Below are 22013 nucleotides of genomic sequence, written 5' to 3' on the forward strand. Positions count from 1 at the left end.
CAGTTAGACTGGCTTGTTTGGAAAATGCCGCTTTGGCAGAATCTGAAGCTGAACTTTAAAAAAGGGCAGACCAGGGAAATCTGAATGGGGAACCGGCATAGACCATCTTAAAAATCCTTACTCTGCCAAGAACTATTCGCATAGTCACTCTGGAGCATGCTGAAGGTTTGTTCTTACTGCATTCAACACTGTTGCATTCCTTTAATTCATTTTTTTGTACAAATGCCTATGGAAAAAGCAGAGAACTTTAAAGGGAGTCTGATAATCTAAGAAGATTACATTTTCTGAGTACGAAAGTGACTTTTCCTCCTTGGAGGTCTCTGCTTCCTTTGATTCTGCAGCTAGATTGCTATTTAACCTTTGAAAATGGCTTTCCATTAAATGGAAAGTCTTACGTTTTACATTATGGAGACTGTTATAATGAAACATTTTGATGTCGGGGATGGGAAAATTGAGAGCAACCTTTCAGCCTAGGTTTAAAAGTGACAGAAACTGCAGAACAAAATTGTGAGAACAAGCAAGGAAATCCAGACTTAGGCTTGCTTTCGTCACAGGTTTTTATTAAAGAGGATGAGAAAAAGCCTATTTTCAGCCTGTTGTATGTTCCTACTATATCATATTTATGCAGTGTCTTTAATCTTCCACTCTTCTAGGGCATTCACATGTTATAACTCTGTGATACAGGAGCAGCATTTCAATCTAGAGGCAGCACAACAGGGATCGTATACAGATTTGTACAAAATAGAGCACCATTCTAGTAACACACAGGCAAGTTGAAAAACTCAAAAAGAACATCTATGTAGCCATAACAACTGTATATAACTTAGATATAAAGTGATCATTACATCAGTGACAAAACAGTGCTGTTCCTGGTATTTAAATCCAATCTATGAGATAGAGTAACATTTCTTTTAGCAGACTACTGATTTTGTAATTAAAATTTAGACCTTGTTTCTTGATCTAATTTAATATGGGAAGACAATGTGTGCTCTGGATTTTACTCCTGAAGTTCAGTCAAGCCTTGTCTGTATAATTTTGCCCATTGTGAGGGGCAAAAACATATTATTGTCTGCGAATGTACAAGTTTGTAACTGCAGAGGAAATAAGTTCTGGTAAAGACAGATCTAATTAAAGGCATATCCAGAGTTTCACTGTAGAAAGCATGATGGACTCCAAACTTGTACAGGTTTTTATATTTTTTTTCTCTCTAGTAGAGAGACAGCAACTTTGTTCTTCTCTCCCTGTCCTATCTGTTCTCAAGTTTACTATGCACAGAAATATGGTTTATAGTATTGGAATAGTGAAAATCATAAATACCACTTACAGATATGCTTTTGGAAGTGTTTTGGGGCTAACGAGTGATCTGATGATTTCTACTGTTTTCAGGATTTAAATTGTATTATGTAGGCCTAAATTTAAGCTTTGAGACTAGCAGATGCAGCTAAAATCACTGGCATTTTTTCTTTCAAAGAAAATTAACTTCTTTCAGTATTCCTTTTTAGGTCACCTACTATGGCTGGAGGCCTGTTTGCCATGGATCGTGAGTACTTTAATGAACTTGGACAGTACGATAGTGGCATGGACATCTGGGGAGGAGAAAATCTGGAAATATCTTTTCGGGTAATCTCCCTTTTACGTGTATTGGAGTATGAACCTTGGTGTCTGGCTGCTTCTCATCCTTACATACAACTTCTTTAGCACTGGAATAGCTATTTGCACGCAGAAGCTGGCACTTTTATTTCCAGAAAGGATGACAGTTGCACAGCAACTGCCTTTTCAATAATCTTAAACTAAGATTTAATAGGAAGATTAAAGAGAATTTTGAACTCTATAGTTACATGTTTGTGGCTTTTTCTCTGTTTGTTGGAGTATTTCTTAATACCGGTGGAGAAGCATAAGAAAATAATTATCATGCACATTTCTGAAATGGGTTTAAAAGTGATGTCTAATGAGTTTCACAAGTTGGTTAAAAAGATGTGTGGCACACAGCAACATTGATAACAAGTAAGCATATAATATGTCCTTAGACATAGGGGGCTTCTCGGACACTTCAGTTTTCTTTTTAAGGGCCTGGAAATGTAAATGTTTTGTAGCTGAATTAACAGTCATGTAGAGGAATCATCTTGGTTAGGAAAATAATGAGGAAGTCATAATTGGGAGATACGAAAGTGATACTTCATTTGGCTTCCTAGGTTTTATTTAATCTTCCTTGTCACTCCACTGGAAGAAAGCCAACTTTTTGTGCTCTGTATCATATACCTCTTTGCTTGTGTAAAGTGGATTCATCAGCAGGTCTGACAAGAGTGTGCCTGGAAATGAGATGCTACCATGACAAATATGAAAAGGGGATTCAAAAGTTGAGTTAACATAAAAAAGCTCCAACTCAAAGTGAACACTTAACCCACAAATTTTAGATGAACCTGTCAAATTGGATCTTTAGAGAAATCAAGATTAGAGCTCAAATTAGAACTGGCATTTCATAAATGTGAATGACTTTAAAGGAGTATGTACTGAGTAAATAAAATCTTCCAAGTTTTCAGTACAAACTGTGGTTATTAAATATCTGAGTAGAACTGTATGGAGTGGGAGGAAATTATAGTTATTACTGTGTACACAGTTTCAGTGGAAAGGGCTTTGAAAAATTTCAACTTACTCAGCTATCTTAAGGTCCGAAAACCCCCTCTCCCCAAGGGAGAGTTGTAAAGAACTTTTTCTCTATCTTATCCAGGAGGAGGAGGAGTTTTAATAGTGACTTGATATAAACCGCTGGAGTGAGAAGGTTTTCCTGAGATCAGAGAGAACCTAAGTCCAACAAAGGGCCAATGATGATAATTTGCTGGAAGCTGAAGTTTAAAAAAATTTAACAAACTAAATGGAAGTAGATTATAAAGTGAAATCTAAATCTGGAGTGCCAAGGAGCTGGACTAAGGGCACCTAAATGTAATCTCTGAATGCGAGCAATATTTATGAGTTCCTCATACACTTAGCAGAAATAAACAGCTGTATTGAATAGGTGATTATACTTGGATGAAAAGCTCACCAGGCTTCCTTGATGATACGGACTGATTGTCATTATCTGTTGTGGGAATGCGGACATGTAATTCTTATATACGCAAATAAATTTAGATATCTAAATCTGCAACTTGAATCCCATTCCATATATTTCAGTGTTTCTAATAGGCCATTAGAAAATAACATTTTAGAAAATTTGCTATTTGTTTTGCAAGAACCATGATGTGTTATGTGGAATGCATGATGATGTGACAAAAGTAGTTTTTTCTAGCCTGAAGATTTATTAATTTAACTTGTCAGAAAGCATGACGTGTAGGACAACATTGCTGACACCTAATGGTGTCGTCATGTATAGGAAGGGAAGGAGGGGTAAGCCTCGTCAGTATACGTACGATGAGGTGTGTTCTGGTTTTGTGTGGACAGATCTGGATGTGTGGTGGTAGACTTCTGATCATCCCCTGCTCCAGGGTGGGACATATTTTCCGCAAAAGGCGTCCCTATGGCTCACCAGGAGGACAGGACACTATGGCTCACAACTCACTGAGGCTGGCACATGTGTGGATGGATGAGTATAAGGTAAGACTCAATTCTAGATCATGAAATAATGTCATTAACTGGCTTGTTTTGTCAGAGGACTGTGTGGCCTGTTAGCCTCTCTAATAGACTCTTCCTTCTGTAGTCTGATTTCCTAATGTTATTTTTGATAGGAACTCTTTAAATTCTTTAAGATTGTTATTTGGCTTTTGAGTGCTCAAGTCTACTCCCTGTTACTTCTGCCTGCTGGAGATAGTTTTATCCTTTTTAAATGAAGTAAACTATGATAAATGAGTTCTTTTAAGCTCTGCATTGCTGTGTGTCCTAATCAGTATTACAGGCAACCATATATTGCTGCTATATGCCTTCAGGTTGTTTCCATGTCAGTGAGACAGGAATTTTGTGGTTTGTTTGTTTGCTTTCTGCTTTTTAACTAGCAGTCTGATTCTTAGTCTGTCTTGCCTTAGAAGATCAGTCAGGATTGACTTCTGGGTTCAGGGACAAGCATATTCCTTCCTTGTCTACAGATCTTGGTACTGATTGTTTTACACTGTAGTTCAGGTTTTTGTGAAGTCCTCATCTCTGTGACACTTGAGGCCATTTTGCCTTGTGAGACCATAGGATTTGCTGTGTGGACAGCTCCTGTGGTCCCTACACTTTCTGTACAAGACTTATTTTATTCACTCTGTCTTCTGTAGATGTTTTTCAACCCTCATCCTTTATTTTGATGTTCAGTCAGTTTGAGGAACAAAGCCTATTAGGGGGTCATTAATTTTTGTCTTTATTCTCCATCTCCATAATGCATTGGGAGATTTGATCTATTATTTTCCCTTTTATTGGTGCCTGGACACAGTTCTTTTGTGATTAATGATGGCTTTCTCTGAAGCTGGGAATTGATTCTTTGTTATAATTTCCAGCTAATGCTTATAATTTAAATCCAGCAAGGACATAAATTGCTGATTCTAGCAGTCTCTTATCACAGATTTATGGCCTGAACTTTTCCAGCTGTTTCTATTCTAATTCTTTGATAACTGCCAGGGACTGTTGTCACAGCAGACTTATGTATGGAAGGCAAACCTGGAAATATTTTTGGTTTTGTAAGTGTAATGCAAATATTTAGGGCTGGTATCATTTACTAAAGTGATTGATGATGAAGAGTACAAAGGTAAGGCTTTAAAGGACCTCTTTTGTAGCTAAGAGCAAATATCAATATTTAAAAAATAAATTTGCATAATGGAAGGGAAACAGCAAAATTTTCATAGCTGTCAAAAGCAAAATGTAAGTGAGTTCATGTGTATGATGAAAATAATGTAGAACAAGGTAGGATGCTGAAATTTGAACCCAACCCAGGAAGGAGGCAATTGGAATAGCAGAGTTGCTTTTTTTAAGCAGACCAGTTTTTGATAGTGATGTTCAGTCTATCTCCAAATTTCCTGAGAGTTGTCCAGCAGTGCAGTGTACCTAATGCTTGTCCTTCCTCTGCTATTAAAATAGCAGTGAAACATTGAGTGCATCCAAATGCTCAAAGATCTTGATAAGGACAGATGTGTAATTTGTCTTTAGATGCTGCTGTCATCTGAATATAAGAGGCAGCTGTAGGTAATGGAAAACTGTCAGAATCACATTATGGTAAGTAAATTCTAGTTGCCTACTAGAGAAATCGAGCAAAACACCATAGCTCAGTGCCCTGAAAACTGATTTCTATATAATATATAGTAAAATAGTTAATGTGCAAATACAATGCCTTTTCCATGAGCTCTGTAAATCTAGCTGGAATTGAAGACTCTACAAGAGGATTTTTCTTCTAGTTTTGGTTCATGCTACATTATACTTCCATGGATTCCTGTTTGTCCCCATTGTCTCTGTCTTCGAGTTGAATAGTACATAAGATTGAGATGGAATCTTAATCCATTCTTGCCTAACCAGCTACAATTCCCAGTATAATCATAAACTAGAACACGAAAAAAACAACATTGTGGGAGCCTTTATGGAGATGATGCAGATGAACAGAAACAACTGGGCCTCACAGAAAGCCCGGGTAATAGTTCCACTTCTTCATGCGAATAAATGAGTGGTCCCACTGCACTTCACAAGGTAGTCCCATTCATATGTCTGTTCTGATACGGAGTTTTTCTGGTCCTGGTCAATTGTAAGGTTGGAAGGCTGGAAATGGTGGAAGAGAAAATACAGTTGAACCTCACAACAGTGACAACAATCAATTGGACAATAAACTAATTTAAGGGAACCTTGGCCAGATGAGAATGATGACAATATACACATCTGTTTCTGACCTAATGACTCTAGCATGCCATTACTGCCATTAGAATGTAAGGCTGATTTGTTTCCTACCCAAGCTGACACCTAAATGAGGTCAGCAGATTCATGCCTGAGAAATGTCTTCATCAAAAAAAAGAAGCAGTCTAGAAATTAGGCAAGATAAATTTCACCTTGTGTGACTATCTGAACTCTGGCATTTTGTAATGCCAGTTTCATACTTAATGGTTGAAAATGAAATGAAACTTTGGGGGTTACGTAAACAGGAAAAAATTGGGAAGTGATGACCTGAAATTCTTCTCCCCTTGCCCATAACCTGTTTCTCTTAAATACAGGAGCAATATTTTGCTTTGAGGCCTGAGCTAAGGATGAGGAAGTATGGAAACATTACTGACCGTGTAGAACTGAGAAAAAGATTGAACTGCAAGTCGTTTAAGTGGTATTTAGATAATATCTATCCTGAGATGCAAATATCTGGGCCCAACGCCAAAGCTCCGCAGCCAGTTTTTATTAATAGAGCACAGAAACGACCGAAAATAATCCAACGTGGAAGGGTAAGATAAACTTTCTTGAATACAGGATTTTGTTTTTTCTAATGATTTTGAATTTTTCTGGAAGATTTGCTTTAGTACAAGAAAAAGTCTATTTCCATAGAGCACAGAGTTTTAGTTTTGCAACAAGCAGTCTTGAAAATAACACAATTTGCGTCTTTAGACAAAGGCAAATCGTTTTCACTCTCATCTATATTTCAAGGCATCTAAACACAATTCATATGAGGTTTCTTACTTCAGAGTTCTGAGTTATGAAGTTCTGCTGTCTTTGGAATGTGCTTTCATGGCTGTTGGTTCTGAAGATGAATTTGTACAGAGGAAATTTGGCCTCAGATATTCGTGCTCTCTTGGTTTATGATAAGACTACAGTGCAATTAGTTTCCAAACTCATTGCTATTACTGCATACTTTTCTGCAAAGATGAACATTTGCATCTGAGACTGATGATGATTTTTAGATCGTGTTAGATAATGAACAAAAAATGAGTTTTGCTCCTTTTTTTCTGCAAATTAGAAGTGAAGAGATACATTTTTACGTATATTCATGAAGGAAATTGTGATTAAATTCATGCCTGTATTTATGGGGTTGCATGTGGACAAAGTCCACGTAGAGTTGCATCTGTTTTCTCCAGTGCCAAATTGGTCTGATGTGCGCATTTTACATTTCCCAAAAATAATGAACAACTTCAAACTCAAGACAACTTTCTCAAGGTCTTCTCTTTCACAGAGTGGATTATGGTTAGCAGATTCCCTCTAGCTTAGTAATTGGAAGCACTAAATAGGGATGTAGCCCTTTCCACAAGGTAGCACAGTCAACAGTAGATGTTGGTCACTGCTGGTCCTGCAAGTAGATTCAAGCTGGAAGACCTGAGTTCATGCAGAACTCATTGACGTCATTACGTTTTTGCATGGAAGCAGCTACCTGGGAATACACAGTTTGTGCAGTATTTTTATAACTGTATCCCAGTGAAGCTGTGAAGTTATTTATTAGGTAAACGCGTAGTTTCCCTGAATAAAACTGATGCAATGGGCCAATTCCCCTAATTGCTAAATGCTGTTATCCCCCTCATCAGACTTTTTTTTTCTCCATTAATTTTAATAGCTTTCTGCTTTCATTTAGATAGAAGCTTAACTAAGGAATTGCTGATGTGGCAGAGGCTAATGAGGGATCTGAATCCCTCAACGCTCTTAAGGGTGATTTTCCTAGCAGTAATTTCCCATAGTTAATTTGGAGAAAAACTTTGTGCACCCTTTAAGAAGGGGGGAGACAAGACACAGAAAAATGCAGTTCCTTGGCTTGGTTCTCTGGGGTTCCACGATTATACCCAGCATTGTGTGAGAGAGTCAGCTTTGGCTCCGATATATCTATGAACTATTTCCATATGCCTACAAGGAACAGAACGATCAGCCAATGTCACCACTGCATGCCAGACTCTTTAGGATTTGGGATGAAACACTCCAAATCCCAGCTTATTCTCGAAAACTAATTGGGCCAGAGATAAGTACAAGTTTGACGGCTGGGAAGAACTGTAAAGATCACAAATTGTGACAGTGCTTACAGCGTTATCAAATGCTGATCATCATGGCCAATAAAAACAAGGACAAAAATCATATAAACTCATGTAGCTGTATGGTTGGAAAGCCGCCCGTTGAGTGTGGAATGATGAAAATGAGAACTCTCCTAGAAGTCTCTGGGGTGTGAGGAAGTGTTACTTAGAAGGTTTTGTGTAATTTGTTTCAGATGTTTGTAGGGAACAGGAGAAACATTGGAGCATTTGAGGAGGCTGTTGATGTGCCTGGGGACAGCTATTTCCAGAAATGGTGATTAGTGAAGAATATGATTTGGTATTTGCACTAATTTTTGCTGTCATGTGGTGGAGCAGTCCTTTATTACTGGAAGTGTCTTTTGGCTTTTAAAAATCTGTAGAATAGACACAAATCCTGAGACAGCTCTGTATATCTTCGTAATAAAATGCAGCTAGCTGATTAATCAGCCCGGCCTTGAGTTGAGGACAGCAAATTCTTTTCTGCTCTCCATTCAGCTCCAGATTGGAAATAATTATTTTTAATGTGCATGCCAGACCTGGAGCCCTGCCATCTCCCACACATGCGCAGACCCAGTTAGTGTTGAATGTGCTCCCATGCACTTGGAGAGCGTGGCTCTGCTGTGAGAGGGGAAATGGCAGAGTTGTGGCCATTGCAGAATCATTGTCTTTCTCCTTTGTACCTTTGGCTGCATGTGGTGCAGTTCTTCATGTGCAGCTAGCAATTGCTGCCTGAATAGCCTGGTCTCACCACACCAGCTACACTACAGTTGATGTTCCTGAGGTAGTGACTACCTGGGACCTCAGAGCTTTCATCGAAAGTGAGAAGAGGAAAGAAACTTGACAGAGCGTGGCCAGCGTGTGCTGAACTGTGATGTGTGGACTGCACTTGTACCATAAAGAGGGAAATCTTGATGTAATTAGAAAGCAAAATGGAACTATTTAATGGTCTTTTTTCTCCAAATTATCTGAAAAACAAAATAGTAGTTTAAAAAGGAAGGATGTTATTTTTCTTATTGTGGGTTGGTTGTTTTTTTTTGTAGGCACACAGAGTCTTTCGTAGTATTACCAGATGTTCCCTTTGGTATGTCATATTTCTACTTTACTCTGCGTATCAAACTATTTTCCTTTCATAGTTGTATCATCTTCAAACCAAGAAATGCCTGGTTGCCCAGGGCCACCCAAGTCAGAAAGGAGGCCTAGTGGTGGTTCGGGAATGTGACTACAATGATCAAAACCAGGTATGATATTTTGAATTTTATTGAATAGTGATACACATCTTACAAGCTGCTAATACATTTTCTTGCTGGCAAAGTGCCCTATTGTAACACCACATCAGCAAGCAGGTTGATTTCAGAATATTGTTCAAACTGCAAGGCTGGTCGAGGAAACTGTGGAGCTTCCTGCTCTGTGCCTACTGATGCTGAGCATTGGGCATTATAACCTCATTTCTATATGGCGTGAATCTCTGTGTTGAAGATTATCTGTACGTGGCTCCTGATTTGTTCATAGCTGACCAGTTGACACTTAAGAATTTGTAGAAGCTTCTTTCAGTCAGTTCCTCATACAAGGATTTAAGGCAGTCTTTTCATGGCCTGCTGTTCTTTGTGTTCTGTATAATTTGTGCACTGCTGCTGGAGTGGTTGTAGTTTGAGGTGAATGAATGATCTGTTTAAACAGAAGGAATTGTAAGGAATTTAGAAAATTCTTTGACTACAGGATTAATTTAAGATGGATGTGAAAATCTAATGAGAGTTTTTATATTACTGCAGGAAACCTTTGCTATTCCAGATCTATTTTTTCAGGCAACAGTAATTCAGGACTAAGATAAACAATTTCCCGGGTAGAGGGATCTTCATGTAATGCCATAAAGACTTACCTAGTGAAGAACTACATTGAGAACATTATGATCTGGGAGCCTATGGGACCGAAGTCTGAAAAGTAGATTGCATCTAAAGAGAAAAGTAACCAAAGACACAAAATAAATAGAGCAGGGGCGGATTGTGCTAGACTGAATAGGTACTTTATGAAATGGGCAGTAGAATTCAGGACATGGAAACTGCAGCAGTAGAAGCACGATGATTTGTAATAGTCCCAAGCAGTTGTGTGCTTTGTCAACTAATGGGACTTTCTGCCTCCCACTTGTGGCCTCACCAGTTGAGTGTGACAGACGCAGAAAATGTGAGGGATGTTAGACAGTGTCTCGGTAAGGGTAGTCGGCTCTAGACATGGTCTGCAATTGCCATTTAGACAGGACCAAACAACGTATATGCTCAGTTTGCATCTGGAGTACGTAGTAGCCATTGCTATGACCAAATTGTAGGTCCCTATGTTAAAGGTGGATGATTTCAAGCTGGAGAGGGAATGAAGTTGTTCCTATGTGATCTCTTCCATTAGCTGTAAGAAAGTCAGCACATCTTGTAAATGTAAACACTGTGTAAATGTAATAGTAACCAATTGACACCAGTGATTGTACGCTTAGTGCCAGAGGCATTTACACTACTTTCTGAGCCATTTGATCTGCAAGTGAGAAAGCAGCAATGACTTCCGGTGGATGATGTCCACAGTAAGAACAGATTGGTCCTCACATTTTTGTTTTCCTTTCTCCTTCCTGCAGTATTTCTAATAGTAAACCCCCACATAGCAGGAGTCGTCTAGTGGTTTTCCTCATCAAAACCCTTTTCTGATTTTTTTTTTTTTCTCCTGGAGACAGAAACTTCAGTTAGCCTTTTTTGTGTTGAGAAGGACAAATTAATGCTCAGGCCATTTATCTTTGATTTCTTTTCTCATGAATCTAGTTTGCTAGTGGTAAATTAAGCAATCAGTTCTCATAAAAAACCCAAACAAAACAAACCCTGGCTGCGCTGTCTTCTTTCAGAGTGATTTTGTTCTCCAACCAAGTTTGTTAACCAACACTTTGGTTTTCTGCCATTAGACTTCTTTTGTTCTCCTGATAAATCCTGAGAGCACGTTCAGGCAGCTTTCTTTCACATCCTCTTGAAAAATCATGCTATAGATACGCAAGAACAATGTAGAGAAAGACAGCATTAATTAACAGCTTCTGCTTGTAAAAATAATAAGAAACTTTCTGAGTATTGGAAGCTTTTAACTGTTGTTTCTGGTAACATTCAACCCATCAGTGTGTTCAGATGATTTTTGCCCTAGCACCATCTGTTTTATGACTTTGGCCTAATAAGAAAGATTGAGAAGGGTCTGGTGAAAGGCAGATACCCAGCTATCCTGTCCCTGGATGCCCACTGGCAGCAAGTTGTGTGTGCGATGCTTAGTACACACAATACAGATAGTTACACTGAAAAATATCAATCTGCACTTTGTGAGCAGTGTTTTTGTGTCTGTTTACTTTTTTTTTCCCGAGACAAAGATGGTATTTTTGTAAAATATTTGCTTTTTTTCCTGAGTGTGTAATTTTGTTTAGACCTCATGTAACCCTTTGGTATCCTGTGGCAGTGAAAGCCACAGCTTAGCTGTGCTTTCTTATATCATAGAATGGTTTGGGATGGAAGGGACCTTAAAGATCATCCAGTTCTAACACCGCTGGCGTGGGCAGGGACACCTTCCACTGGATCAGGTTGTTCAAAGCCTCTTCCAACCAGACCCTGAACACCTCCAGGGATGGGGCATTTACGTCTACCCTGGGCAACCGGTTCCAGTGCCTCCCCGCCCTCGGCTTGAAAGATTTCTTTGTAATATTGAAGCTAAATGTCCCCTCTCAGCTTAAAACTGTGGCTCCTTGTTCTATAACTGCACTCCTGATAAAGAGCCCTTCTCCAGCTTTCCTGTAGGCCTTATTTTCTGTGGAAATGATTTGATGCCCCTTGGTGCTAATTTCTTTTGATGCCCACTACTTTTTTTCCCTGAGGAACAGTAATACGTTATCACTGTTTATCTCTTCCAGGCTGCTTTTGTTCTCTGAATATATAACACTCTCCCTTGAAAAATACACGCTACTGCTCAGTGAGTTGAAGGAGCAAGGTGCAGTCTACCTGGGAAAACATGCAAGGGGCTGGGAAAACAAAACTGGACTGCCTTAGGACTCATTGATTGCCATTCTTTTAGTTGGAAAATTATCTTCTTCATAATCTTTTGACTGGAAATTGGTCTTCTGTGTAACGTAGATGATTCATGCGTGTAAGAGCTGACCTTGAAAAGTGGGACTCTGGGGAAACTAGGCTTACTAAAGCAATGAGATTGACCCTACAAGCAAGTCTGTTTTGCCCATAGTTTATGCTTCCTTTTCTTTCAGGTTGCCTTCATGGCTGCTAAGAAGTATCAAATTCTGACTTAGCTCTTTCATTTAAAAGATATAACAGATGCTGTGTAACTTGTGGTTGTATTACTGATCTGGTTGGTTTTTAATTGAAGTTGACTTAGATTATCACATTAAGTTAAAAATTACTCAAGCACATCAAATTATGCTACTTTCTAGGACTTAGTGACATTCAGATCATTTTTTGCTACAGAAAGAAAAAGCAGTAAGGGAAGCGGTTCTCACAAATGTGATGCATCTAGAAACTAAAAAATTTGTCTTTCTCAAAATTAGTGAATCATCCAATTTTTCATTATAACTGAAACATATGCCATCTGGGGTAGTACTGGGTATTGAAGACAAATTCAAGAATAAGTGATGGAAACTTTGTACTTAGAAGTAGCACAAGTAGAAGAGGTGACTTCTTACAGAATGGAGGTCAGTGCAGAGAGGTCTGAAGTCACAGAAGCAGCAGAAAAAATAATTGTGAATTTTTCAAGCAGAAGCCTAACATGGCATGTGAAATTTTGTAGTTGAAGAGTGGCCATGTGAAGGAATTGCCAAGAGTGCCAAAGAAAATTGTCCTTAAATTCCATAGTGTCTGACATCTTTCTGGAAACAAAACTGAGTGGAACTGGTTACAGATAAACTCAGAAGAGAAGCATCAAAGAACACTAAAAAGGAAGATTTTGGTGTGAAGCACTATGGCCAGCATGGGACTAACCAGTGTGAGTGTTTGTGAGCTAACTGCTAAAAGCAGATTGGGTTTGTCATACAGCTGATGCGTGCTTGCATTCTTCCTGACCTAAATGCTTAAAGCCAAGATCCTTTTCCAAAAAATTCTCCTCTTAAAGTCCACTGAATTATGTGGATTTTTTTCTACTTTTTTTTTTTTTCAAATATACTATGTTGACTCTTGAGCTTTGCTTTCTGTGTTGTTATAAACTCTTTCTGTGTCTTTACTTCATTTCAATAACTCAGCCTTTCTTTTGCTTAGCAATATATTAAACTTGAAAAATGTGACTGTTGCCATTTCAGCTGGGAATGGTGCTAAGGTGTCTGAGCATGTGCATCTGTGCTGTGGGCCTTTAAAAGACAACTGATTTGAGCAGGGAATTTCAGAAAAGCTCTGTTAACACTCCTGTAGCACTTAATAAATATAAGAGTGCATACTTTACGAACTGTTCAAGAGTCAGTCTAGAAGGACGTGCTCACATGTGCAGTTCTTCTGTGAGATCTTCCTCCCTAAACCTTTGCACCGTGGCTGTTAGTTGTGCTGATACAACACATATGAAGGTGTGCAAGTTAACCCTGCTTGCTGTTTTCCCATAAAAGATTGAGAGAACACATTTCTTTGGTCTCTCCAACAATTATCATGATACACCGACAATACACTGAGCTTTGAAACAGAAAGTATGTATCTGCTTTGGAACAACCTTCAGGAGGACTTTGGCTTTTCAGGGTAGCCATAGTGATCGTAGACCACCAAACTTTGCTGTTCCTGATGATTTTCACTATTTGGTGCTGTGATGTCACTGTTACCTGTAATGACAGGAGCTGAAGTGTATGCAAATAGCTGTGAGGATTCAAATTACTGGACATGTCTCTTCCTCAGTGCTCAGCGAGTATTCTTGTGCTCTTTAGCTGAATTTTTGTCTTTTAAAATCTGTCTGATTGAATAACACAACAGTGCCAATCTAAGCAACAGTTTGTAAGTGATGAAGGTACTGGAACACTGCTCCTGTCGGCATGGCTCACAGCAGGGATTTTCTTTCACACAAAGGGCTGTTTCTGTAGTAGTTACTGTCTTGCATTTACTGAATTTTTTCAGTGCTTTCCTCTAGTGCTAATGCAATTTGCAGACAAAGTAAGAGAGCATATCCACAAAGTTTTGCCAGTTGGCCAGTTGTCCCTTTTGCTATCCTCTGCAGTACTCTGAAAGCCAAAGGGTAGTAGGGCTGATGCTTCCTGGTTTATTTCATATCACTTGAAAATATTTATTCCCTAGGAACAGTGAGCTTCCCTTTTCTACCTACTAGACATTCTTTGATACATTGTTTTTTCCTAGGTTGGGTGATAGGTTTTGTTTTAATACAATTGTCTGTATTGACCCCGGACTCAAAGTCTTCTAAGGAAACTACATTTTTTTTGTGAAAGGAAATGGTAGTATGGGGCGCTCTCCTGGGTGATGAGATACCATCTGAGCCCTGTCCTTCCTTGAATTTCCTCTGAACTACTTCAGCTAGCTGTTATCCAGTGACGTTAATCTCACTGTAGGATCAATTTCATCTTTCACAAAAAAAAAAAAAAAAGTTCAGTAACACTATCACTATAATGGTTAAAAATAATCCCAGAGGGGGATCCTTGGGATGTAGAGGTTTATGGATGGAGCGAACAGTGTGCTTCCTTTGCCAACAGTGGCAATCTGAGACCACTTAGGAAAGCCATATATTAGTAAAATAGAGAGCAAAGAAGTTTCACTGTCCAGTCTTCAGCAGTGTCACGCTGCTGTCCTTGCAAGGATTTAAACTGTAGCCGTCACTGAAACTGCTCATTAAGCTGTGTATGAGGAGAAGCTCTGTTCCCACCTACCTGTCTGTATGCAAATGAGATTAATCAAGTCTTTTGGCAGTCAATCCAGGAGAAGGATGGGTCATTTGTTTGTATTGTGTGGGGAAAATGTAAAATCCTGAAAGTGCAAGAAGCCCTTGGGAAACCTCAGTTTAAATCTGTAAATAGTCTGAACTATGTTTTGAGGGGACTGAATTCCAAATCCAGTTCTTCCTAAACAGCGTCTGCATTAAAGTTTTATATTAGCAGATTTTGTGCTTTGGACCTCCTCCCAATGATTCTGTGCATGAGACCCACTCTAGCACATGCTGTGCATCTGTCTTTAGGTGACCAGAAGGATACTCGCGCTGAGAACACGTAGCTCAAATCCGTGGGCCCATTTTCCACCAGGGGAATGATTGACCACCTCCTGCAGTCTAGGTGGATGAGCACGAGCAGGACCTCTGTGCCCCTGTAGGCAAAGGCAGCGGCTGATGATGGATGGGAGACAGGCAGGCATTTGATCACTGTCAAACCTGAAATGCTTTGCCTTAGGGAAGATCTCTAGGCTATCCAGGGGCCTTGAGGACCTCGGGAGGGTTGGTTGGCAGCAGAATGGCCCATGACTCTTCGAGACTGAAGGGCTGCACCTTTCCTCTTGTTGCCTATATTAAGAGGCAGGGAAAAAATGGTTGCTAGAAAGAGCCCAATCCTACAGCATTCACCAAATTAAGTCATTTACTTAACCCCAAACTTGATCAATTTCATTAAGGAGACAGATTTTTCTATAATATCTGCTGTTTAGATTTTATTTAAAATAGAAACAATTCATTATATTCTAATTGTATCCTGGTGTTTTTCTTGACTCCAGTGAAAAGGGTCAGTGATTTTCCTTAGACATGTGGAGCAGATCAGTCATTGGCATCTCTCTGGGGAACAGCAGTTAAAGGTGCTGCTTTCCTGTCTGGTGGGAACTGGGCACAACTTCATTTTGAGAAAACAAAATCTGACAGTGATACAGTGATGCTCTCTTAGGTGTTAGGAAGCAGATGCTGGATGAAAAAATCCTGCACCTCCTCTGTTACTTTTTTTTTTTTAAATAAAATTTTTAAAATATCATTTTTTGTAGGAAATATGTAAGAAGATAAAACATCACTCACAGGGAGGTATAAATCCTAGGCAGGCACCTTATTGATTATCAAAGAATTGTAGAATGTTTTGGGTTGCAAGGGACCTTAAAGATCATCCAATTCCACCTCCATGCTATAGGCAGGGACGCCTTCCACTGGAAAGCCTCATCCAGCCTCATCTTGAACACCTCCAAGGATACAGCATCCATGACTTCCCTGGGCAACCTCTTCCAGTGTCTCGCCACCCTCACAGGAAAAAAAATCTTTCTGATATTTAATCTGAATCTCCCCTCTTTGAGCTTAAAAGCATCTCCCCTTGTCCTATCACAACACTCCCTGATAAAGAGCTCCTCCCCAGCTCTTTTCATATTGTTTGAGCCTGAACCCAGGCATGTCATGGACAAAAGGAAAATGAGAGCAATTTGTAGGTCAGGTACCAGTGGTGCTGACTGCCAGGAAATATTTCCATCCCGTACTGGTCTGTTGGTTCTGACAGCCTGTAACTACAGGAGTTAAAACATTGTCCTTCCTGTCTTCAGCAACAAAGTAGTTAATACATTTTAGAGTATGTGAAGGCTGCAGTTATTTAGCAGAAATCCCCAGGGGGTGGCTCTGCTTTCCTTGTGCTTGAATCTGTTAATAATCTGCAAGTTCATACTGATACTCTAATCTGAATCTGGAACCATAATGTGTCCCAAATTTGGGCATTTTACCCCCCCTCTTTTCTTTGTTTGCTGCACCAAACACATAATTAGTTTGAAATTAATTTTGGCTGTCTTGTATAAGTCTTTCTGGAGGAGTATCACAGTGGACTTAACTTCTGTTGTGTGTTCCTCGCCATTACTTGGCTTTTGTTTAAAGGTCTGCTCCCTGTGTCCCTGTGGTCTTCTCTCAATTTTTGCCCGTTTCATCTGTTGTTTGGATTTGGCTCAATCATTATTCTTCTTTTAATAATAATACTCTTCTGGCAAGTCCTGCCATTTCTCCATTCTCTTCTCCTCTTTAATCTTGTTATGCTTTCTTTGTCATGATGGAGTTTAAACAGAAAAAGTATGTTAGAAGACACAGAATGCCTGAGGGTAGGACAAATTTTAGTGTAATACCTGCACTTCCTCAGAGAGGCCATCACTGTGTTGTAACAGTTCCTGTGGTAATGAATGAGCTGTGCGCATTTCAATTGTGATGTCCAGCTGAGGCAATGTCCTGAGTCACAGCTCCCTCCATAACACTGGGTTTAGTTTCATCAGACAGAAATAAAATAAAAATCAGAATTTGTTTTATTTGCCTGACTTTTCTGCCTGGAATTTGATTTTCTGTACTCTGAGTGTTAAACTCCTGCAGGCTTAGTGGGGAAGGAAGAAATTACAGAGAGGGGCAAGGGTACTGCGGCACTGAGCTGTGTGGAATTAAAACAGGGGTGGAAGAAGAGTGTGTCAGAAGAACTTATTGTGTCCGTAGGTACAGATGCTTCTGGTACGGTTATGAGGGACTCTGTTCCCTCTCATTCACGGGGGCAGAAGTCGGGGGAAGGGAGTTGATGGTGGTGAGTGAAGCAGATGAGCAGGGGTGCTCTGTGTACACAACAGCCTGGGGTCCTGTCTGGGAATGGCAGCAAAGTAAGAGGCTGGCCAGCTATGCTGTCATCTGCTCAGTGTCCAGAGAGGGTGGGAATTGCTGTCCAGGTGCCCATCTCCCAGGTGCCATGTGAATGCAGAGCTCCCACTGGACTTTGAGAACAGCAGTAGTTTGGTGTTTACCCAGAGGGTCTCTTATCTTTCCTGCGCTGCATAGTTGCAATTTCCACGTACTTTGTCCTCCTTTTCTCTACTTCCTTCTAGCCTAAAGTATTTTGATACACACACGTGGAAGTTCATCCATTTATTCGCTTTGTAGCCAGGGATCAAAGTCTCCCATTGCTTATGACAGCTCCAAGTCCTCTGCCTGACTGATGCTGGCCAGGGACTTTGAATGCCTGAAGGCACTGAAGGAGGGAGGATGACCAGCAACTCCAGAGCAGACTGATGGTCAGGCTTCCCTGAATCTTCAGCTGTGCCAGAGATGCTTTGTTCCAAAGAAAGGGTTAGGCAGCGCTGTGAGAGCTGGCACAGTATGGTCATGAACCACAGCAACTGAAGGTGCCTAATGCTTCTTTATCCTAACAGCATGTTGTGTGAGAGAGGACAAACTGACAGCTAGAGCGTGTCCTTGGTTCCTGTTAGAGGTGATGATGGTTTCTAGTGTGGTAACACAGAAACTCGTATAACGTCACGTGAATTCAGGAACCCAAATGCAGTTTAAGCTGCAAATGTGAACTAATGCAGTCTTGTTCTATACAGGTGGGCCCCAGAGCAGGGCTGGAGTCAGTTCCCACCACTGCCTGAGCTGCTAGGATACCATGTAGGTTCTTTTGAGGTTGAGATCAACACATTTTCATATTGGTTTGGCTAAAACAAAGCAGATGTGATGTGGGAGGTGTGGTCTCCCTCTGAGCGTGGCACAGCTGGCAAACACAGCTCGTCTGGGGAGCAGAGAAGGTCATAACGCTGTCAGTTATGGAGCATGTAGTTTTAGAACGGGAATGGTGAAACAGTGATTTCTTTTGCTGCCCAGAGAGCAGTATGGAAAGTTGTGATAGCCCTTGGATGCCAGTGATCATCTTATAATGGAGTGAATGTCTCTGAGCACTAGGCCGCTAGCTGCAAGGAGCAGAACCAGTCTGGGGACTAATGTAGGCACCAGAATTTACACAGCAGATTTTGGTTTCTTCAGCATCTACAAGCTGACCCTAGAGCACAATGTTAAATAAGTTCCTATGTGTTTATGGTTGAATGCAGCCATGGCAACGAAGACTGGAGGTATCTTTTGGCCTTGCATGCCTGCTGAGTGGCTCTCCCATAACTCTTGGGCCATCTGCTGTCACCCAGCGTCCTCCTCTGGCCCCTGTGCTGGCTCCCTGTGTGGAGCTGAGGCAATCCACCAGTCCCCCTCCCCCGACCCCCCTTCATACCTACAGGATTACCTTTGGATAAGAAGTTTTACTGCCTGGCTTAATGACTTGACTCAGAGAATGGCTGGTCACTTGCTTAGAGATCCACTGCTTGCCTGTCTCATTACCCTGTCTGGCAGCCTGGACAAGAGGAATGTATGGGACCTGCTTAATATTGAAAACGGTAGCATAGAACCGGGGTAGTGCCTCTGTGTGGGCTAACTGTGTGAAGTTGGGAAGGCAGCAGAGCGCTGCAGCTGTGTTTCAGTTACTGGTAAAAAAGGCAGAAGAGTGGCAGTGAGCACTGCAGGACACATCTCTGATATCCAGGTGCTAAAGTGCCTCCTTTGTAGCTGAGCAGAAGACACAAGACACCTGCCTCAAAGCATTGGATTAAATTCTTTCTATCTCCTCTTTCAGGTCTGGGTTTACAATGAAGATCACGAGCTGATTTTAAATAATCTCCTTTGCTTGGATGTTTCGGAGACTCGCTCATCCGATCCACCTCGTCTCATGAAATGCCACGGGTCTGGCGGCTCACAGCAGTGGATGTTTGGGGTAGGTGGAGTGGTTGGCAAAAAGCACATTGCTTGTTAATAATATCTCAGTGGTAACAGCACCAATAGTATGTCAGGGTGGAGTATATGTCCAAATCTCAAATGTACCAACCCAGTTGCGCTGTTCTAGGCCCAGCCCACAGTCCCAGCAGCCTGTACAAAACTTACACAGCTTTGGTGGCTGCATTTCAGTCTGAAGAAGACTTTCCCTTATGCGCTAGGACTTGCAGGTATTTTCCTTTGCTGCACAATAAGATTTATGCAGCTCCAAGCAGCCTTTTTTCTGCTTGTCACAGCTACCTGCAGCACCGTGTCTGACAGGGGTGTGGCTGAGAGAACAAAATCCACCCCACAGCTCTTTGCTGTGTTGCGTTGGCTGGACTGGAAGACAGGAGCAGTCCCTCAATGTAGGAAACAGGCAAGTCACTGCCAGGAGGAGACACTGGGACTCTATAGAGAGCCCTTTCCAGACAGAAAAGGGACTCCAAAGAGCCCAAGGTGTCAGTGGAGGAACGTGACAGGAATGCTTGGGGAAAAAGAAAAAAGAAAAACTAACAAACAAAAAAAGAAAATAAAAAGAGAAGGGCCTGTTTCTTTCTCAGACTTGACTATGTTTTGGCCTTGCCTTGGTTTTAGGGACCCATGGTGCATGAGAGATCTGTGTGGCAGCCAGCAGCGTGGCTAAGGCTTGGCCGGTGGCAGGGCAGGCACTGGCTGTGCCGCGCTGCAGCCTCATAGCCTCCCTCTGTGCTGAGTGCTGGGAACAGTTTTGGTCATCCCTCCACCCCACCAAGAGACCCCAGTATAAACAGAATCTGAATGAGGTCCCTTGTAAAAGCTTGAGAGTCTTCCTTCCAAGGTCTGAACACAGTTACGGCCTGTGCTGTACTCTGGCTTGAAATGATGCTGCTGTGGGTCTGGGGTGTGACAGGGAGTGGCATCCCCTGCCCTTAAGCATCGATTCCAACTTCAGTTTGACAGTGGAGTAGAACAGAAGTTTTAATAATAAATGCTGTCTGTCTTTGTGTCTTCTCTAGAAAAACAACCGCCTTTATCAGGTCTCTGTGGGGCAGTGCATGAAGGTGGTGGATCTGCTCAGCCACAAAGGGTACGTGACTATGGCCATCTGCGATGGGTCCCCTCCACAGCAGTGGCATTTCGAGAGCTGAGACAGTGAGGATGCGGCTGAGAAGCATTAAGCCAAAACCCGACTCCCCTTCAGCCATGGTTTTAAGTCCTGGAGGGCTTTGTGTGGAGCCCTAAACTGCTACACCTGGCCCAGCTGTCACAAGGACCCTTGGGAAACATTCTGCTGTGAAGAGCTGTGTGCACGAGAAGGTCCAGGTGGTCACCAGTCCCTGGTCAGATGCAGCGGCGGCGGCAGCAACCCCAGTGCAGAACTGCTTGTAGAAGTGCAATTTGTCAGCGGTTCCTTGGATTATCCTGGATTATTGAACTGGTTTTAAGTAAGAGAAATTATTAGAGCAACATAATTTAAATTGTGAGATTTTAGCCTTGTGGATCTTTTAAATGACAATGGCAGGAGTCCTCTTCCAGTATTTCATGTGCAGTCTCTCATCGATTTATGTCTTTAGTATGGTTTTACTGGCCAAATTATTTTACTGTTTCTGGAAAATGTTTTTATTCCCTTCTCTCTTCTGAAAATTCTCATTTGTAATATTTAAATTTAGGTCATTTATTTTACAATTTTAGGACATTTGCTGTAGTTTAAATTCTTAGCTGTCATTTGTCACCTCATATTTAAAGCAAAGTCACTATTACAAAGTCTATTTTGATGACTTATGACAGTAGCTGCATTTAAAATAAAGTCTCTTTTTTTATGGATCCATATGGCCTTGCTCTCTGTAGCTGCTGGACCAGGAAGCACTGGGAGACTGATGTGAGCTCATGTTCCCATGATTTGGGTCTTCTCTTGTTTTCATTCCCTTTTCCTCACAGTTGCCTCTCTTGGAAGGTTTGACAGAAAATTTCTATCTTTGTTTTTTTCTGCAGTTCTCTGGTTCCCTTCCCAAGTTTGGTTTTTTCACGGTTTACCTTTCTTTGACTTCCTGCTGCAGCCCCAGGTGCTCCTTCAGTGCGTGGAAGCTGCTGCAGAAGAGAAAAGCTGTTCTTACCCAGCGTGCTTTTTCTTAGCACGCTGGCCATGTTCATCACGCAGCCACACGCTGCCTTCCCTGGTAAGCGCACGATTCAAATGCCGGCAGCGCCAGCACAGCCGTGCCCTTTTGCTTGGGCACCGGAAAGATTTTCCAACTGGCGTCTGGTTATGGACGCTTTGGACCATTTAAGGCAAATAATAATAATGTTGGAGTTAATTACAGCCCCAAGTCTTCCCACAGAGAGGAGGGATTGACTTGTGACAGACAGCGTTTGGTCCTTCAGCTCTGCCAGGGCAGCCACCTTGGGAGGGGAAGTGTGAGAGGAAGAAAGTGAGCAGGTAAGAGCCGTCCCTGGCTGCTGGGTGGCTTCTGGCCTCGCTCCGCAGTCATGGAAGCAGGGAGCCAGGGGCAGGAAGGAACCAGGGGAGCAGGCTTTGACTGTAAGCCGCAACAATAGGCTGTAGTGGAAGTTCTTACAGATGAAGTATTA

At 41.3% G+C, this 22013-nt stretch overlaps 1 protein-coding gene across 1 annotated transcript in view; it reads left to right on the forward strand.

Moving 5' to 3' along the window:
• GALNT11 (polypeptide N-acetylgalactosaminyltransferase 11) overlaps positions 1-21329 on the forward strand; it is a 48290-nt gene extending 26961 nt beyond the window's left edge. Inside the window, exons 7-12 of the mRNA XM_069859280.1 lie at positions 1503-1620; positions 3436-3588; positions 6156-6374; positions 9050-9154; positions 19267-19404; positions 20441-21329. Coding sequence (XP_069715381.1) covers positions 1503-1620; positions 3436-3588; positions 6156-6374; positions 9050-9154; positions 19267-19404; positions 20441-20572 — 865 coding nt within the window. The 3' untranslated portion in view covers positions 20573-21329. The remainder of the gene's footprint in view (positions 1-1502; positions 1621-3435; positions 3589-6155; positions 6375-9049; positions 9155-19266; positions 19405-20440) is intronic.
• The last annotated feature ends 684 nt before the right edge of the window (positions 21330-22013 follow it).

The sequence above is a fragment of the Phaenicophaeus curvirostris genome, chromosome 6 (genome assembly GCF_032191515.1).
Source record: "Phaenicophaeus curvirostris isolate KB17595 chromosome 6, BPBGC_Pcur_1.0, whole genome shotgun sequence".
Classification (NCBI taxonomy): domain Eukaryota; kingdom Metazoa; phylum Chordata; class Aves; order Cuculiformes; family Cuculidae; genus Phaenicophaeus; species Phaenicophaeus curvirostris.